Source organism: Cavia porcellus, unplaced genomic scaffold (genome assembly GCF_034190915.1).
Source record: "Cavia porcellus strain 051 isolate PalLab524CR breed Dunkin Hartley unplaced genomic scaffold, mCavPor4.1 scaffold_29, whole genome shotgun sequence".
Lineage (NCBI taxonomy): Eukaryota > Metazoa > Chordata > Mammalia > Rodentia > Caviidae > Cavia > Cavia porcellus.
Genome location: NW_026947512.1, coordinates 12,805,542 through 12,821,803, shown reverse-complemented (window position 1 = coordinate 12,821,803; position 16,262 = coordinate 12,805,542). Strand labels below are relative to the sequence as shown.

General features: G+C 34.4%; 1 protein-coding gene across 4 annotated transcripts in view; it reads left to right on the top strand.

Moving 5' to 3' along the window:
* Suco (SUN domain containing ossification factor) overlaps positions 1 to 16,136 on the top strand; it is a 77,657-nt gene extending 61,521 nt beyond the window's left edge. For 2 of the 4 annotated variants that reach the window (XM_013157840.2, XM_063240048.1), the window contains 5 exons: positions 473 to 577; positions 2,091 to 2,245; positions 2,877 to 2,968; positions 13,132 to 13,187; positions 14,136 to 16,136. In XM_013157840.2, coding sequence (XP_013013294.2) covers positions 473 to 577; positions 2,091 to 2,245; positions 2,877 to 2,968; positions 13,132 to 13,187; positions 14,136 to 14,579 — 852 coding nt within the window. In that variant the 3' untranslated portion in view covers positions 14,580 to 16,136. Of the gene's footprint in view, positions 1 to 472; positions 578 to 2,090; positions 2,246 to 2,876; positions 2,969 to 3,231; positions 3,269 to 13,131; positions 13,188 to 14,135 lie in introns of those variants that run through there. The other 2 variants (XM_063240047.1, XM_063240049.1) reach the window with 2 other exon arrangements.
* Positions 16,137 to 16,262: the final 126 nt, after the last annotated feature.

The window sequence follows — 16,262 nt, the reverse complement described above, 5'->3', positions numbered from 1 at the left end:
GCCATGAAAGAGAAATTTTTAAACCTTCTTAGTATTAAAAATCTACTTTGTGTTCAGAAACATTTTTCAATAAGGTTTCAACATGTCTATCAACTTCCTTAAAAATACTTGTTCAATAGTGACAACTTTTGCATATATTTGGTTACCTGCTGGGTTATAGATATGAAAACCCTATTGGTTTAAAAACTAGTATGTTTATTAACTTCTATGTTAATATAGTATTCTGCATTGTAGCAGTGAGTGCCAAGAAAACATGTAAAAGAGAAGGTTTGAACAGAGTTTCAGATTCTTTAAAGAATTTTTTTTTAATTTCAGACCAAAGCTTGTTATATTTAATTCATAAAGTTCTTATGAATACATGTTTAGAAATAATTTAGTGACTACTCCAGATTATTTATTCTAATTCAATTTGTAATATAGTTGATATACATATAAAATACAGAGAAAAGTAATATTTAGTATTTTGTTATAGGACCAGAGACAAACTGAAGCCATCCAGTTGCTACAGGCACAACTGACAAACATGACACAGCTTGTTTCAAACTTATCAACAACAGTAGCAGAGTTAAAACGAGAGGTAACTTTTGCTTCTCTTGTAAGACAGTATATGTGGGAGCATTGTCATTAGGCATCAACACAATGAAATTTTAGCCAAGTGTGACTCATTTTTAGAGAACTTTTTTGGAAGAACAAAATTGGTGTTTTAAAGTTTTGGAAAGATTACTATTATCATCTTTTGCATGACATGACTTTCATAATTTAGGTCTTAACTATAATACATGTATACAGCTTTTCTATAGGCATTTTACAGAAATTAATGGTAGCAAATAGACTTCCTTTTCAATTCCAGAGGACTTATAAAGTTACTCGATAAAGGCTGGGAATTTAGCTTAGTGGCTGTAGTGGCTCAAGTGCCTGCCTGGTAAGCATGAGGTTGTGAGTTTGATCATGGTACCCCCCCCAAAAAAAAAAGTTGTTCAATAGAGCATAATTTTAATTGATTTAAAAGTATTTCTTGAGTAACCAATACGTGTAAATCATAGACTATATGGTTCTGGGTTGGGACATATAACACTGCAAAATTTTCATTCTGGGAGGAATAGCATACATAGCAAATACATGTTTAGAGGATAATGTCTCTATGGTTAGTGGTATGAAAGGAATGCAGTGTTGTTGTACAGTGTAATTGTTAATACTGAGGGATACTGCTTTCTCTAGGACCCAAGGTTTAAACAAAGTGATATTTTGAAGGGCAGAAAGAAAGCTAGGGGGGTCTGAGCAGAGTGAATGAGAAAAATCAGACTGAAAATGGCTTTTGGGTATTGGCAGGCACCTGCCTGATCATGCAGAATTTTGTAACCAATTTAAAGTTTGAATTTTATTCTCATCACTACTTGTTGCTGGGAAGTATTAAGTAAGGACATGATATGAGTTATCTCTCTGATGCTTAAGGAGTTGCACAAGAGATTGCCTGTTGGGGGAAAGCAAGAGCAGACATAGGGAGGAAAGCAATTAGGAGGCAGTTGCCGTAACCTGGGTGAAGTGATGTTGGCTTGGACTAGGGCTTCAGAAGCAGAGATTAGGGCAAGGTTATTGAATTCAGGGTATATTAAAGAGGTAGAAAAACAAGCTGTGCTGAAATACTAGGAATACAGGTAAGAATTAAGGATTTACGAGTCCTTGGCTTATATATCTAGATGATTAGTGGTTCAGTTTTGTGTGACAGGAAAGACTAAAGGAGTGCACTTTTTCTCCCAAATGAAAGTAAGTACAAATGGAAAGACAAACCAAATGTGACAAAAAAATGATTGATGAAGATAGGTGAAAAGCATAAATATGTCCACTGTATTGTTTTGAAAACTTTTCCGTAGGTTTGAAAATTTTTTAAACAAAGAAATAGGGTAAGGAGAAAGGAAAACAAAACACTGTATTAATAGTTAATTTTCGGAGAACACGCGCTGCATTTTGTGATTTTGAAGCACATTTAAAAATATTTAAAATGATTTGTTCTTTGAAGTTTACATTCACTGTATTTCCCTAGGATGATTCATTATTATAGTTACTATTGTCTAACTCTCTTCTCATCTCAGGTTTCAGATCGACAAACCTATCTTGTTATATCTTTAGTTCTCTGTGTTATCTTGGGACTGATGCTTTGTATGCAGCGTTGTCGCAGTACCTCTCAATTTGATGGAGATTATATTTCAAAACTTCCCAAAAGCAATCAATATCCAAGCCCTAAAAGGTAATACTAGCATTCTGTGACACAATTTTCTTTATTTCACGATACTTTGTAATATGTTTGAGAAACATTGAACACATAACAAAAATAAAAAGTGAAGTAATTCCTTTTCTCCCATGATTATCTTGAAATCTTTTGGTAAAACACTGATAGTAAGTACATAAAGCCCTTGAAATTGGTTGAGAAAGATGCTCAAATGTAAAAATCACAGGAAGAGAAGAAGTATTTTAGATGAATTGTTTTAGATGAATTGTTGTGTGCATCGGGAATCAAACTCAGGACTTTGTCCTTACCAGGTAGGCACTGCACCACTGAGCTGTATCCCCCACACTAACTAGATGGTAACTTTTTGCATCTTTAACAATAATAGTTATAAAGTTACTTAATAAAATAAATTTTCATTGATTTAACAAGTATTTATTGAGCAGTCAGTGTATATAACATATAAGCTATACAGTCTGAGGTTGGGTAACATGCCAACCTCACAAGGGCTTACATTCTGGAGGAAGGATAATTAATTTGGACTTAGTCTCCTGTGGTATGTACAATTCTCAGTATCCTGCATTTAACCTCAATTACAGAGTAATGGTAGTGTATGTATTGTGCACAGTATTAATTTTTCTTAATGCATTAGGTGTTTCTCTTCCTATGATGATACGAATTTGAAAAGAAGAATTTCATTTCCACTCATCAGATCTAAGTCTCTACAGTTCACTGGCAATGAAGGTATTTTTTGTGCTTATGCAGTATATAAATATTACTTCAGGCATAAATGTAAAGTCACTGTTGTGTTCATGATCATCTTCAACTAAGATGAATGAATACAAGAACTGATGTGTTTGTGCTGTGTCACAGCCTCTTTATTGTTCTCACATTTATTTCTCTGTTCCTTTAAAAGCCCAAAGGGTAGGGAGGGGGGCTTAGTTCGTTTAATTAGCAGGTGGTAGTTTTGTTTACACATGCTCCTGTTTAGAAGTATTTCTTTTTAGAAAGGGATGTTTGAGAAAGTTCAACAGATATGGAAAACCTGAATGTGCTCCCATAGCATCCTGTGCTTATCTGCCTCCTCTTCCTGTACAGGTAGGATTCCTTTTGTGTCAAGTTTAGGACTGTGAGGTACTTTCTAACTGAAAATCTGATCTTTCTGTCTTCTATAATTCTAGTCTATAATTGAGTTCCATTGTCTAATGTTCATTATGTACTTACGTTTAAATGAATGATTGTGTACTGAGTGGGAATTTTCCTACTTTAGTGTTTTTGTAAATAGTGCTTATTAAGAAACTTAGAAATTTATCTTCATAGTGATACTAAAATAACCTATTAATTCTATATTTCAGTTATGAGTGCTCTTTTAATAATCATTGGCTGTTCTTTTCTTTTTTTTGGATTTAGTAACTGAGCAGCATGTTTCAGTTGATTAAATTATTCAAGTAATGAGCTTTACTAGTATATTGCTATCACAAAGCTTTCCAAACATAACAGTTAACATAGTATTTACTTAAGTTGGGTAAATCTTTTTGTCCTTTGTACTTTATTTTTCTTTTGGTTGCCATTTTTCTGTAAAGTGAAATTTCTTGTTGAAGTATTATATACAGTACAAGAAGATAAAGCAATCATATGTAAAGCTTAAGAATTTTAGACTTAACATGGACCACGTAACTACATCCAGATTAAGAAGCAGAATATTACATAAGTATTATCAGCACCTCAAAAACTGTGCTTTTTCAGTCACTACCATATCCTAATGGGTAGACTGTTAACTTTTTTTTCTTGGTCTTATGACTATATTTTTTTAAGCCATTTTATTTCCAGGAGAAAAACAGAAAAGGAAAGAAAAAAAAACTGAAACATAATTTTAAAACATGTCAATTAGGGGGTAACAATGGTACGTACATTGCACATTGTCATCCCGACATTATTGTCAGAGCACAAGACATCTGCATTCAATTGTCCGAACAGTATCAGCACAAATCTTTCTTTTCAGTGAACTCAGAAAAATCAATAATGTGTTACCTTAACTAGTTTTTTTATATACGTATATCTACATACACGTTGCTTATATTCTTTCATTCAGCTTCTCACACCAATAAGACAATACAATGGTTTACACCTGTATGTCTCATTTCACTTACGAGTATAGTCTCAAGTTGCATCCATTTACCTATAAGAGTCTCTGGTTTATCCTTCTTTATGGCTGTACTCCATTATACATTATATGTAGTATTCCATTATATTAAAATACCACATCTTCTTTATCCATTCCTTAGTCAATGGGCATTTATGTTGTTTCCAAAATCTGGGTATTACTAATTGTGCTACTATAAACATGGTGCACATATATCACTGTGGTATGATGTTTTTAATTCTTTTGGGAAGCTATCTAGAAGGAGAGTAGTTGGGTCAAATGGAACCTGTAGTCCTAGTTTTTTGAGAAATCTCCACACTGATTTTCACAGTGGTTGTACCAATCTGCATTCCTACCAACAATGGAGAAGGGTTCCTTTTCCCCCACAGCCTGTCTAGCATTTATTATTGCTTGATTTCTTGATAGTAACCATTCTTGGTGGGGTGAGGAAGAATCTTAGTGTTGTTTTAATTTGCATCTCTTGAATGACCAGTGATGTTGAACATTTTTTCATACATGTTTTTGCTGTTCATATTACTTCATCTGAGAAGTATATATTCATTTCAGATGCCCATTTTTGGATTGGGTATTTAAATCTGGGAAGACTGGATTTTTTCAATTCTGTATGTTCTCTCTAGTAATCTTTCGGCTGAGATATGGCTGGCAAACATTTTTCTCCCACATTGGTTGTCTCTTCACACTATTGGTGGTTTTTTCTTGCTGTGCAAAGCTTTTCAATAGGGTGAGATCCAAGTTGTTGATTCTTTGTGGTAATTCCTGTGCAACTGGGATTTTCTTCATTAAGTCTTTGCCCACATAATGTCTTCAAGAGTTTTGCATACTCTGTCTTTCAGGAGATTTAATGTTTCTGTTTTAATACTGATCTTTGATCCATTCTGATTTTAGTTTAGTGCACGGTAAAAGATAAGGGTTCAGTTTGAATCTTTGGAGTGTGTAAAACCATTTATTAAAAGGCTGTCTTTTTTTTAGTGAATGTGTTTGGCACCTTTGTCAAAAATAAGGTAGCTTAATGTGTCTGGAGTTGATTTTGCAGCTTAATCTGTTCCATTGGTGTTAGAGTGTGGTTTTTTGCCAGTATCATGCTGTTTTTATCACAGTACCTTTGTAGTACAATTTCAAGTCAGGGATTGTAATGCCTCCATCCGGTCTTTGTTGCCCGGGATTGCCTTTGCTACTCTAGGTTTTTTCTGGTTTCAGATGAATTTCAGGATGTTTTCTTTTAATTCAGTCAGGTATGCTATTAGAATTTTGATTGGGATTGAATTGAACCTGTATAACAGTTTTGGAAATATGGCCATTTTCAACATATTGGTTCTTCCTACCAAAGAGCATGCGATATCTCTCCATTTTCTAATATCCTCTTCATTCGTGTCTCGTGCCTGATTTTAGAGTAAAAACTTTGAATTTTTGTCCATTTAGCATGATGTTGACTGTTGTTTTGTCATAGATGGCTTTTGTCAGATCTCAATCTCAATCTAAAAGGCCATCTATTCCAATTTTCTTTAGGGTTTTTCTCAAGAATAGCTGGACTTTGTCAGAACCTTTTTCTGCATCTATAGAGGTGATCATATGATTTTTGTCCTTAGCTCTGTTAATATAATGTCTTATATTTATGGATTTACATATATTGAACCATCTCTGTATCAATGGGATGAATCCGATTTAACCAGGGTGTATAATTTGATGACTTGTTGCAATTTGTTTGCCAGTATCTTATTGAGGATTTTTGCATCAATATTCCTTAAGGAAGTTGGCCTATAATTCTCTTTCTTAGTTGGTCCTTCTTGGATTTCAGTATCAGGATAATACTTGCTTCCAGGAATGAATTTGGAGTATTACTTCCAATTTCATTAAAGATTTTGAGAAGTAGTGGTGTTAGGTCTTCTCTCAATTTCTTGTAGAATTCAGAAGTGAATCTGTCAGGGTCTGGGCTTTTGTTTGTTGGTAGGTTTTAAATTATATCTTCCATTTCATTGATTGATACTGGTTTATTTTGAATTTTTTATATCTTGATTCAGCTTTGGTAATTCGTGTGTATCTAGGAATTTATCCATTTCTTCTGTATTTTCCTTATTAGAAAACAAGTTTTCAAAGTATAAAAAGTATACTTTTTAAAAGTATAAAAGATAATCTGAGTTTCTTCAGAGTCTTTTGTGATTTCATCCTTTTCATTCCTAGTTGCATGGATTTGAGTCTTTTCTTTCCTTTTTTGATAAGGTTGGCTAAGTGTTTGGCAATTTGATTTAATCTTTCTTAATCAGTCTTGGTTTGAAATTCACTTTGCCTGCAAATAGAATAGCTATCCCTGCTTTTTTCTGGGTTCTTGTTGCATCCTTTGACTTTCAATTTGTGAATTTCTTTTTGAATTAAATGTGTTTCATGTATGCAGCCTATTGTTGGATCTTGCTTCTTGATCCATTCTGCCAGTTTATGCCTTTTGACTGGTGAATTGAGACCATTAACATTGATGTTTATAACTGATATGTATTGACTTATCCTTGTCATGTTATTTTCCTGTCGTTGGCTCCCTCACTACCCCAGTTATTTGCCTTTCCTGGTGGATTCCTTCTGTTGAGGTTCATGGAGCTGCAATCCTTATCATTTCTTTCTAGAGTGTCGTTCAAAACATTTTGGAGTGCTGATTTGATGGTCATAAATTTCCTCAGAAGTCCTTTATCATTGAAGTATCTTATTTCTCTGTCAATTTTGAAAGATAGTTTTGTGGGATGCATCAATCTCTGAGTTGAAAGTTGTTTTCCATTAGAACTTGGAATACTACTCTCCAAGTTCTCCTTCATTTCAGAGTTTGTCCTGAGAAGTCAGCTATAATTCTGATAGGCTTTCCTTTGTAGGTGATTTGTTTCTTTTCTCTAATAACTTTTAGGACTCTATTCTTGTTTTCAATTTCTGGAATCTTAACTGTGATCTGCCTGGCCATAGATTTTTTTTTTTTTTTAATCACTGCTAATTGGAGTTCTATATGCCTCATTTATCTGTATATCAAATTCTTTTTCTGTACCAGGAAGTTTTCTGTCATGATGTCTGTGAACATTTTTTTTGATGTCATTTATAGCATCTCCTGCTTTTTCATTGGCTCCAACCAGTGGTAAGTTACTCTTCTTGGTCTAGCAGCTGCTGGATGAATTTCTCATGGTTCCTTGCTATTTTTCAGAGATCTTTATTTTCCTGGTTGCTAACTACAAGCCTGTCTTCAGTAGCTGAGATCCTGTCCTCATATTGGCCTTATCTACTTGGAACACTTTCCGTTGAGTTTTCTCCTGGATGTCTGCTTGAATCTGCATTATGGATTCCATTTCTTTGCTGCGCTTCCATAATTTTCTTAAGCTGGTCTATTTTTTTTGTCAGTATCTGCTCTAACGTCTCTAAGCATGGTGTATATTTTGGTGGTCTCTTAGTTATCTGAGATTATTTCTGATTTCATTTTTTTCCAGAACCTCATTCAATTGCTTTGTTGTTACCATTTCAGAGAGGCCCAGTGGGGAGCTCTTGGATTATCCCACCTCGTTGCCACCCGGGTTTGCCTTTGGAGAACTCTTTTTTTTTTTTTTTTTAAGTTTAATTCCTGGGGTAATGCTTGTAAGTTGCCTATAGTAGATTGCTTTATTGCTAATATTTAAGACCATTAAATGATGATTGCTTCTCTGAGGTATTTTCCAGGTGTAGATGGTTTTTGGGTTTTGTGTCTGTTGGAACATTTTACTTCTTCAGTTTGTTGGAGATGTGAAGTTGTTGCTTGTTTGACTGAGTCCCTGGTTCTTTGACACCATGCCACAGTATTTTCTGTCTCAGTCATGGAGTACTAGGATCAACAACTATTTAGAACAGTTAAGGTTTTTTGGCTATAGTGGTACCAGTAGCCTCAAATACAACCTAGAAATTGACAAACTGAGCTAACCCTTAATTTACAACTTTTAACTGTATGAAGATTGTGGTTATATATGTAGATTGTGGTTATATAACAAAATGTAAGACAAACCAGAGAATTATATGCAATATAAGTCCTTAATACATCAATTTTGCTCTGGGGGTTAAAACTTAAAATGGATTAAGGAGAAAATAGAGAAGTAAAAGAGAAAGAATTTAGAAGTAATATTGGAGAACAAAAGGGGATCATGCCAGCTTTGGGAAAACTGGTATGGAAGACTGAAGGAAAAGAGTGATGGAAGAGATAAAAGGAAAAATAGAACCACACCGACAAGGAGGTTAGGAACCACTTTCACACTCATATAAAAGGCATGAAGGAGAAAAAGGAAAACTGTGCACATCCGGATTCTTTGTGGATTCACTAGCAGACAACCCGTGGAGATGCAGTCTCAAATCATGCTGATCTACTCCATATTCTAGCAAGCCAGCAGTAGCTTTTTGGCAGGGTAGTGGATAATCTTAGCAGGCCTGCCCTGAGATCAGACTCATCAGGCTTGCTGCAGTCTAAGCAGTTTCCATGGTCTGAGCCCAGGTGGGAGCTGCTAAACGAAGCTGGCAGCAGTTCTTGGTTCTGTGCTCAGCTGGCCAGTCTCCAAAATGGCTCCCAGCTCATCACTTTCTTCCACAGGAGGACTAGGTCCTCTGCACTCACCAGCAGCCAGTGCAGTCCTCGACATCTGCTGCTCCCCTCCACTGCCACATCTCTCTGCAGAGGCCTCTGAGGTCACCAGCCATCGCCATTACTGCAACTCTGTGTCTGCAGGTTCAGATACCTTCTTTCATGCAGTGAGTCATCTCCAGGAGAAGGTACCCTGGCTATCACTTTCTTCTTCTCAGTAAAGTTTTTCTTTTCACTCTCCGTGGGCTTCAGTTCACACTTTAGATTCTTCCTGGATCCAGGAGGCCCACTTTCCTACTCCTTGTCTTCCAGCATCTGGATGGTGACTCTTAAAGAGGCTGTTTTCTCTGCTCCTTATCATTTTCCTGAAACTCTGAAACTATTATTTTGAATTTTAACTGCTGTGTGAGATTCACCATGCAGTTGAGTGTAATTGTTTATATTTTTTCCACACTGAACCTTCAACAGTTCATCCATTATAGTTTAGGCCTCTCTACACCTAAAATGGTTCTCAGAGATTCTCTGTAGTTGTGATTCTCTGTATTTACCTGTGGGTCTTCAGTTTGGCGTTAATGACTAGCCATCAACCTTGAGACTTCTCTCTTTGATAGATCTAAGAAAAGTTACTAGCTTTTTGGATTGTTCAGCTTTTTATGTACTGAGGCAGAATGGCAACATTCAAACTTTTTAAGTGCTAAATGAGAAATGCCAATACTTTTTCCAGTACTGAGTATTGAACTCACGGTCTCTGCACTAAGCTGCATACCCAGTCTTTTTTTTTTTTTTTTTAGGACAGAATCTTGCTAAAGTTTCCCTGTCAGTGTTCAGACTCCTGCCTTAGCCTCCCAGAATGTCAGAATTAAAGGCACATACCACCGTAGCCAACCTTAAATTTTTAATGTGATTTTTATATACAGCAAGCCAACACCCTCATTCATAGTTGGCTAATAATTCTCTTTCCCCATGATCTATTTTAATTTTGCCAAGTAACATTTTTTAGCAGTCTTTAAAATGATCCTTTTGTATGCTCTGAAAATGGCATTACCTTGATCACATTAACTGTTTCCTAATGTTTTAGGCTTTTATCTCATCTGTATTTGACTTGATTGCTAAACACCAGTTAGTCATGATGTGTATGTGATTTTTGGTACATGTTATTAATTTAATTTTGATAAATATCAATTTTGTACCTATTCATCAATAATAAAATGACTGAGGTAATATTTTAATTTCTTATGTCAGGTTTTGGTATGTAAAGCTTAAAAAAATTAGATGAGTAATGTTCTTTCCCTTTTTTCTTTTCTCTCAGGAGGCCTTAGAGATAATAAAGATCAGTTTTTGAATCAGTAAAGTTATTTTAGACATGTCTAGAAGTTTGAAGTACAGGTTATAGGAAAAGGGTTTTCTGGTCACTTTGGGGTTTTTGTTTGCTTTTTTAACTTTTATTTTATTGGTAGATTTTGGATATACATAATGATAACATTTATCGTAGAGAATTTGTACCTGTATGTGATAAATCATTTTTCTTCTTTCTCGTCACTTTGAATTACAAACTCCAGGAATCTGTACATTTATTCTGAATGTTAAAATGCATTAGCATAAAGACATTCCCATATCTTTTGCTTGTTAACTGTTCTTTTGGCTCTACTTCCTTGCTTTCTTTAGACTTTTTGGTGAATTGTTTTTATTTATTTTATTTATTTATGTATTTTGGAGGCAGGGTCTCACTGTGTAGTTCAGGCTGCACTTGAACTTTGTAGCCCAGGCTGGCCTCAAACTCACAGCAGTCCTCCCACCTCAGCCTCCCAAGTCCTGGGATTACAGGCATGCACCATGTGCATGGCTCAGTAAACATTGTTTCAACAAGCTAAGATACGCTATTTGTAGAAATGAAATTACTGTGTATATTGAAATAGTTTTAACAATACGGAATATGTAATTTGGGGAAATACTTGAACTTCTTCCTACTTCCTATGTATCTCCTGTTTTTCTCTGTGTGTGTTACATATTATTATATATTTTATTTTTTGCTTAATTTCAACTTCATGATATTGTTACATTTTATATTTAATGCTTATTTACCTTTGTATACATTTTGCTAACTTGTTTATGCATAAATCTTTAAAACCTTTCATATATTATGATCTTGTAAATGTCTGAAATATTCTTTTTGTTTTTTCTTTAATCTTGTTTGAGATTTAGATTGTTTTGCTTCACTGGACTTTTTTTTAACTAGTATTAGAGAATTCTAACATTTTTTTTCCCTTCAAATACTATCTCTAGCCCATTCTTTTCTAGAGTCTCAAATTTAATTATAAATGTGTAAGTCCTTTTTCCTGTATGCTCTTTAGTCTTGCAAGCTTTCTATCTTTTTGCATTTTTTGCCCTATAATTAGGATTTTTTTTTCCCTCCAATTTCATTTCCAGGTCACACAGTTTTCAACTTATATAATCTGTTATTAAGTTAACCCACTGGATTCTTAATTTCAGTTATTACATACTCCCTTTTTAGAAGTTTTTATATTTTGTAATGAAAAAATTGGGCCTTTTTTTCTTTTTATGTGTCCTACAGATAATTTTCAAGCACCTTTTTTATTTAAATGTAATAAACGTAATTGTTTTAATGACTTTTGGTTTTTTAATAAAGTAATTCTAATATCTTAAATCTTTGTGAATCTGTTTCTATCCTTTTAATTTCTTAAGATATGTTACATCTTTTTTAGGTATACTATCTTTGTGTGCTATTCAGCTTTGAAAATTACTTGTAGGGATAAGGGATACTTGTAGGAATGACTAAAGTGTAGGTCCCTTTTCAAGACGGAATTTTTGTTTGCTTTGCATTCATACAGCACTTTATGCTTGTGACTTGAAGTTTGTTGGACCACTGGGTGTTGGAAATTCAAACTACCAATTCGTTCTTTACTTCAAAATAATAGTCCTTTGAATTCCTAGTTTATGTGTAGAGGGAGAAGATATCTTAGAATTACTACTTTGAGTGGGTCCTGGGATCTGATTTCTGATTCAGACTTCTCTGATACCATTCAAACCAAAGCTCATTATGTCCTTGCATTGACGGATGTCCTGACTACTTAGGTTGTTACTTTTCCTTCATTGACCCAGGGATTATGGTTTTGAAGTTTTTTGGTTTTTTTCTATCATAATTTAGTTGCTTTCAGTGCAGAGGTTTACCTAAATAACAATAACTGTTCCCAGAAGTAGACATAGGATTTAAAAAGAAAAAAACACTTGAGATCAGTGATCTATAGAAATGACTATGTAGAGGAATGCTTCAGTAATTTCATCAGTGACTTTTAACGGAATTTCTTGACCTATGTAAGAATTATAATAGTTTCAATCATATCAATGATAAATTTCTGGTATGTGAAAGTTTATTGTGGATTTACTACTTATAAAGTTCTCTGTCAAACTTTATTTTGTTTCTTTTATTCAAGAAGACTTAAGTCTCATAGGCCTCGTAGGCCTCATATATGTGTGTGTGTGTGTGTGTGTGTCTTGTCAGTCTAAAAGTAGATTAGGAATAGTTTGAATGTGCTTTGAGTAATGAAATTTTAGAAACTTTAAGCTAAAATTACAGGTCTAATTGATTTACTATGCCAGAGTGTTTACTCACTATTGCTCAATCATATATATTGCATGTTCAAGCTGCTTTTAGATTTTGGAGCTTTTAATCTTAGAAATAAACAACAACAAAAATTCTTTCATCTTTTCATGTGTGTACATACTCTTTACATGGTCACAACTGCTTGCTGTGCATTTTTAATCCACCTTTATGACACATGGATATTTTAGTCTCAGGACAATATTCAAATGATCTGTAGGTTTGGTGTTAGCTTTTATTCTTGTAAGAGGGTGGGGCTGGCCTCAGAAGTATCCTTCTTGTGTTAGTTGATACCCAACTGTTAATTTAAAATGTAACAAAGAAATACAGTGACTTGAAGGTGATCAACCTTCAAATAATGACCAGCTCCAAATTAAGAAAGCTACTGTCTCCTGCCTTACCTTTTTGGTTTACTAGTATAAAATACAAAAGTATATAGCCTAATGTAAACATGCATTCATTGGTTCTATTAATAAAAATGATCACTAAGAGATGATACATACACATGTTTAATCATAGTGTAATCCAATTTTCATTTTATATCTGCTTTTTTCTTATAGTAGACCCAAATGATTTGTACATCGTAGAACCTCTCAAGTTTTCTCCAGAAAAAAAGGTAATAGCTCTTTCGAAGTTTATTGATATGTTAAATGATAGTAAATGAAGATGTAAATTGAAAGATATGACATAACCTTTACTTACCATTTATTTTCAGAAATGTTTATAGTGGTCAACAAAATATGAGCCGTACACTATTGTGGCCTATTTTGTATGAGGAAGGAGCCAAGAAACATTTCTTAATTTTTAAAGGATTAAAAAGTGAAACAAAAAAAGATCATAAGAGACCTGCAAAGCAGATCCCTTTAAAGAAAATGCTTACAGATCTTCAGGAAATAGTTATTATTTCCTGAGAACCTAGTGCATGTTAGGGGTTATGCGTGCACTCAGTGTTTCTGTTATCCTCACAACCTGCAGAGATGGTAATATCCCAATCTTTTAAATGAGAGAAGTATTTGAAATGACCTACCAAATAGGTGACTAAATTTAGCATGTATTTAGGATCTTTTGCTATAAATCTGATTTTCCGTTTTGACTCTCAAATTATACTCGTTTTGATTAGTGGAAATTAGGTTAAAAAAAAAACTTAGGCTTTACAGTCACATAGCTTAAGGTTCAGTTCCTACTTTTCCATTTGTTGCTTTGTAATTTGGGCAAGAAACTAATCTTCTGAACCTCAGTTTTCTGTTTTAGTAATCAAGCATCAACCTTTCAGGGTTTATAAGATATATATGGAAGTAGCCAGTATAATATCTGACACATAGTAAGTAAATATTGTGTTAGTTATCAACCCACAGTTGGCAGGTAAGCAATTAAAACCTTTGATTAACATTTACAAAACGGAAAGGTGATGATATACCTTAATAGTATGTGCATGTGTGTTTAAAACATTGTTTTACTTTTCACCAGGTGGTGGCACTTTGCTCCTGTTTTCGCTCAGCTCTTATGGGTATTTAATGAGGTAGCTTTTAGACATCTAATTCCTTCCCTTTTATTTGTGTTACAGAAGAAACGCTGCAAGTACAAAACTGAAAAAATTGAGACCATAAAGCCTGCAGATCCATTGCACCCTATAGCCAATGGAGACATAAAAGGGAGAAAACCCTTTACGAACCAGAGAGATTTTTCTAACATGGGGGAAGTTTACCATTCTTCTTATAAAGGCCCTCCATCTGAAGGAAGCTCAGAAACTTCATCACAATCAGAAGAGTCCTATTTTTGTGGCATTTCAGCTTGCACAAGTCTGTGCAATGGACAGTCCCAAAAGACAAAGACTGAAAAGAGGGCTTTAAAACGAAGGCGATCTAAAGTCCAAGATCAAGGAAAATTGATAAAAACTCTAATACAGACTAAGTCGGGATCATTGCCAAGCCTGCATGACATAATCAGAGGAAACAAAGAGATCACCGTGGGAACATTTGGTGTTACAGCAGTCTCGGGACATATCTAATATTAATTGAACTTTTCATACTGGGGGCTTTTTTGTTGTTCCTTGAAGAACAGTCTGTGGTATTTGAAGGAATTGGGGGAGGGAGAAAATATTACTGGGAGAAGTAGTCAGAAATTACGGTTTCGCCTTTTTTAAAAGTAGATGCTGTTTTGTCAATCTTGGTTAATGAGCTACAGTTTTACAAGGCTGATCACTTCCTGTGAGAACAACAGTAGACTTTTTATAAAGATGTTTTTTTCACAGATAAATTACTGGGACAAAAGTAATTTGAGAGCCCAGTTCCTTGAGTGGGATAGGAATGAAAGCCTAACCGTCTTCCTTTAGCTTTGTTCCTATTTCTTGCACCTTTCCCATATTTATGTGCCTTTTGTCTATTTATAATGCCACTGGAAGAGGAGGGAAAACTTTTTCTGTCATTTGATTTCTTTTATAAATTTGTTAATTTTTTGAAGCCGCAAACACTACAAGGTTTAAGGCAGTCTGTGCCAGATGCTCAGTAGTGTGGGTTAGTGGTGTAAAGACCCCAGAGGACTTGCCAAACAAGTTTCTGTTTAACAAACTCACTGGAAGCACACATTTGCTGGAACATTTCAGTGTGTTCTTTTAGGTAGATGGTGATTCTCTGAATGTTATTTTCATTTAATTTATTTGGACAGGATTACTTTTTCCTTAGTTACTGACTCAATGAGAAAAAGCTGTAAGATTTTTTTCTTGCCCATGACTGCTATTTGCAAACAGATTTTTTTTATAAATTCACCTTTAAACACAACCAATTGTGAAGGTTTCTGTAGCTATGTTACATTTTAAACATTATACCATAAACACTAATCCTCCAAACTTTCACATCACTATTTTATAGAACAAATATAAAGAAGGTGAAGGCGTGACAGCTGAGTTAAGGTCTAATGTGGTGTAATCACTGCCTATATACATACGCTCAGAACCAGCTAGTGAGTTTGTCAAGCCTTGTCTAACTGGTCAAGTCTAAAGGGATTGTTGGTGTTTGCTTTGTATTGGCTACAATGTGCAGAGATACATATGTGTGGTGTCAATATGTTAGCCTTTGTTTTATTTTTCCTTTAAAAATTTTTGACAGTGACTGTATTTGAACACAGTGATTTCTTAGTGTGAGATTGTACAGTAATGAGTGAAAGTGGAACATGTTTCTTTTTGAAAGGAAGAGAATTGACTATTTTATGTTGTGAGATTTAAGTTATAACTTATTGAGCACTTTTAGTAATTTTTTGTGTAATACCTTTCTGGGGTATTATTTGTAATGTGACTTATTTAAAGCTCTTTTTGTTTAAGTTGCTGCTTTAGATTAACAGTATGTTTTAGGAGACTAATTTTTTTTTTCTAGTCTGCACAGTTAGCCATTCAGAGCAAGAGGGTTTGATTTTATGGAAGCCCCTTGAAAAAAGGTCCAGATGAGAACAGAGTCGGAAGTCACACCATCTGTGTGTTGGAGAGAGAAGACTTTCAATATGTAACTACAGAGCTGTAGTGCCATTAGAAACTGTGAATTTCCAAATAAATCTGAACACTTGTCTTTATTAATTACTGGCTCTTCCATCCTTTGAAAGAAAATGCACAAATTTTATTAATTTCTAAACATAGGCTTTATTTGCCACTTCGAAATGTCACATTTCTTTAAATATTAATCATAGTCAACAGCAAACTAAT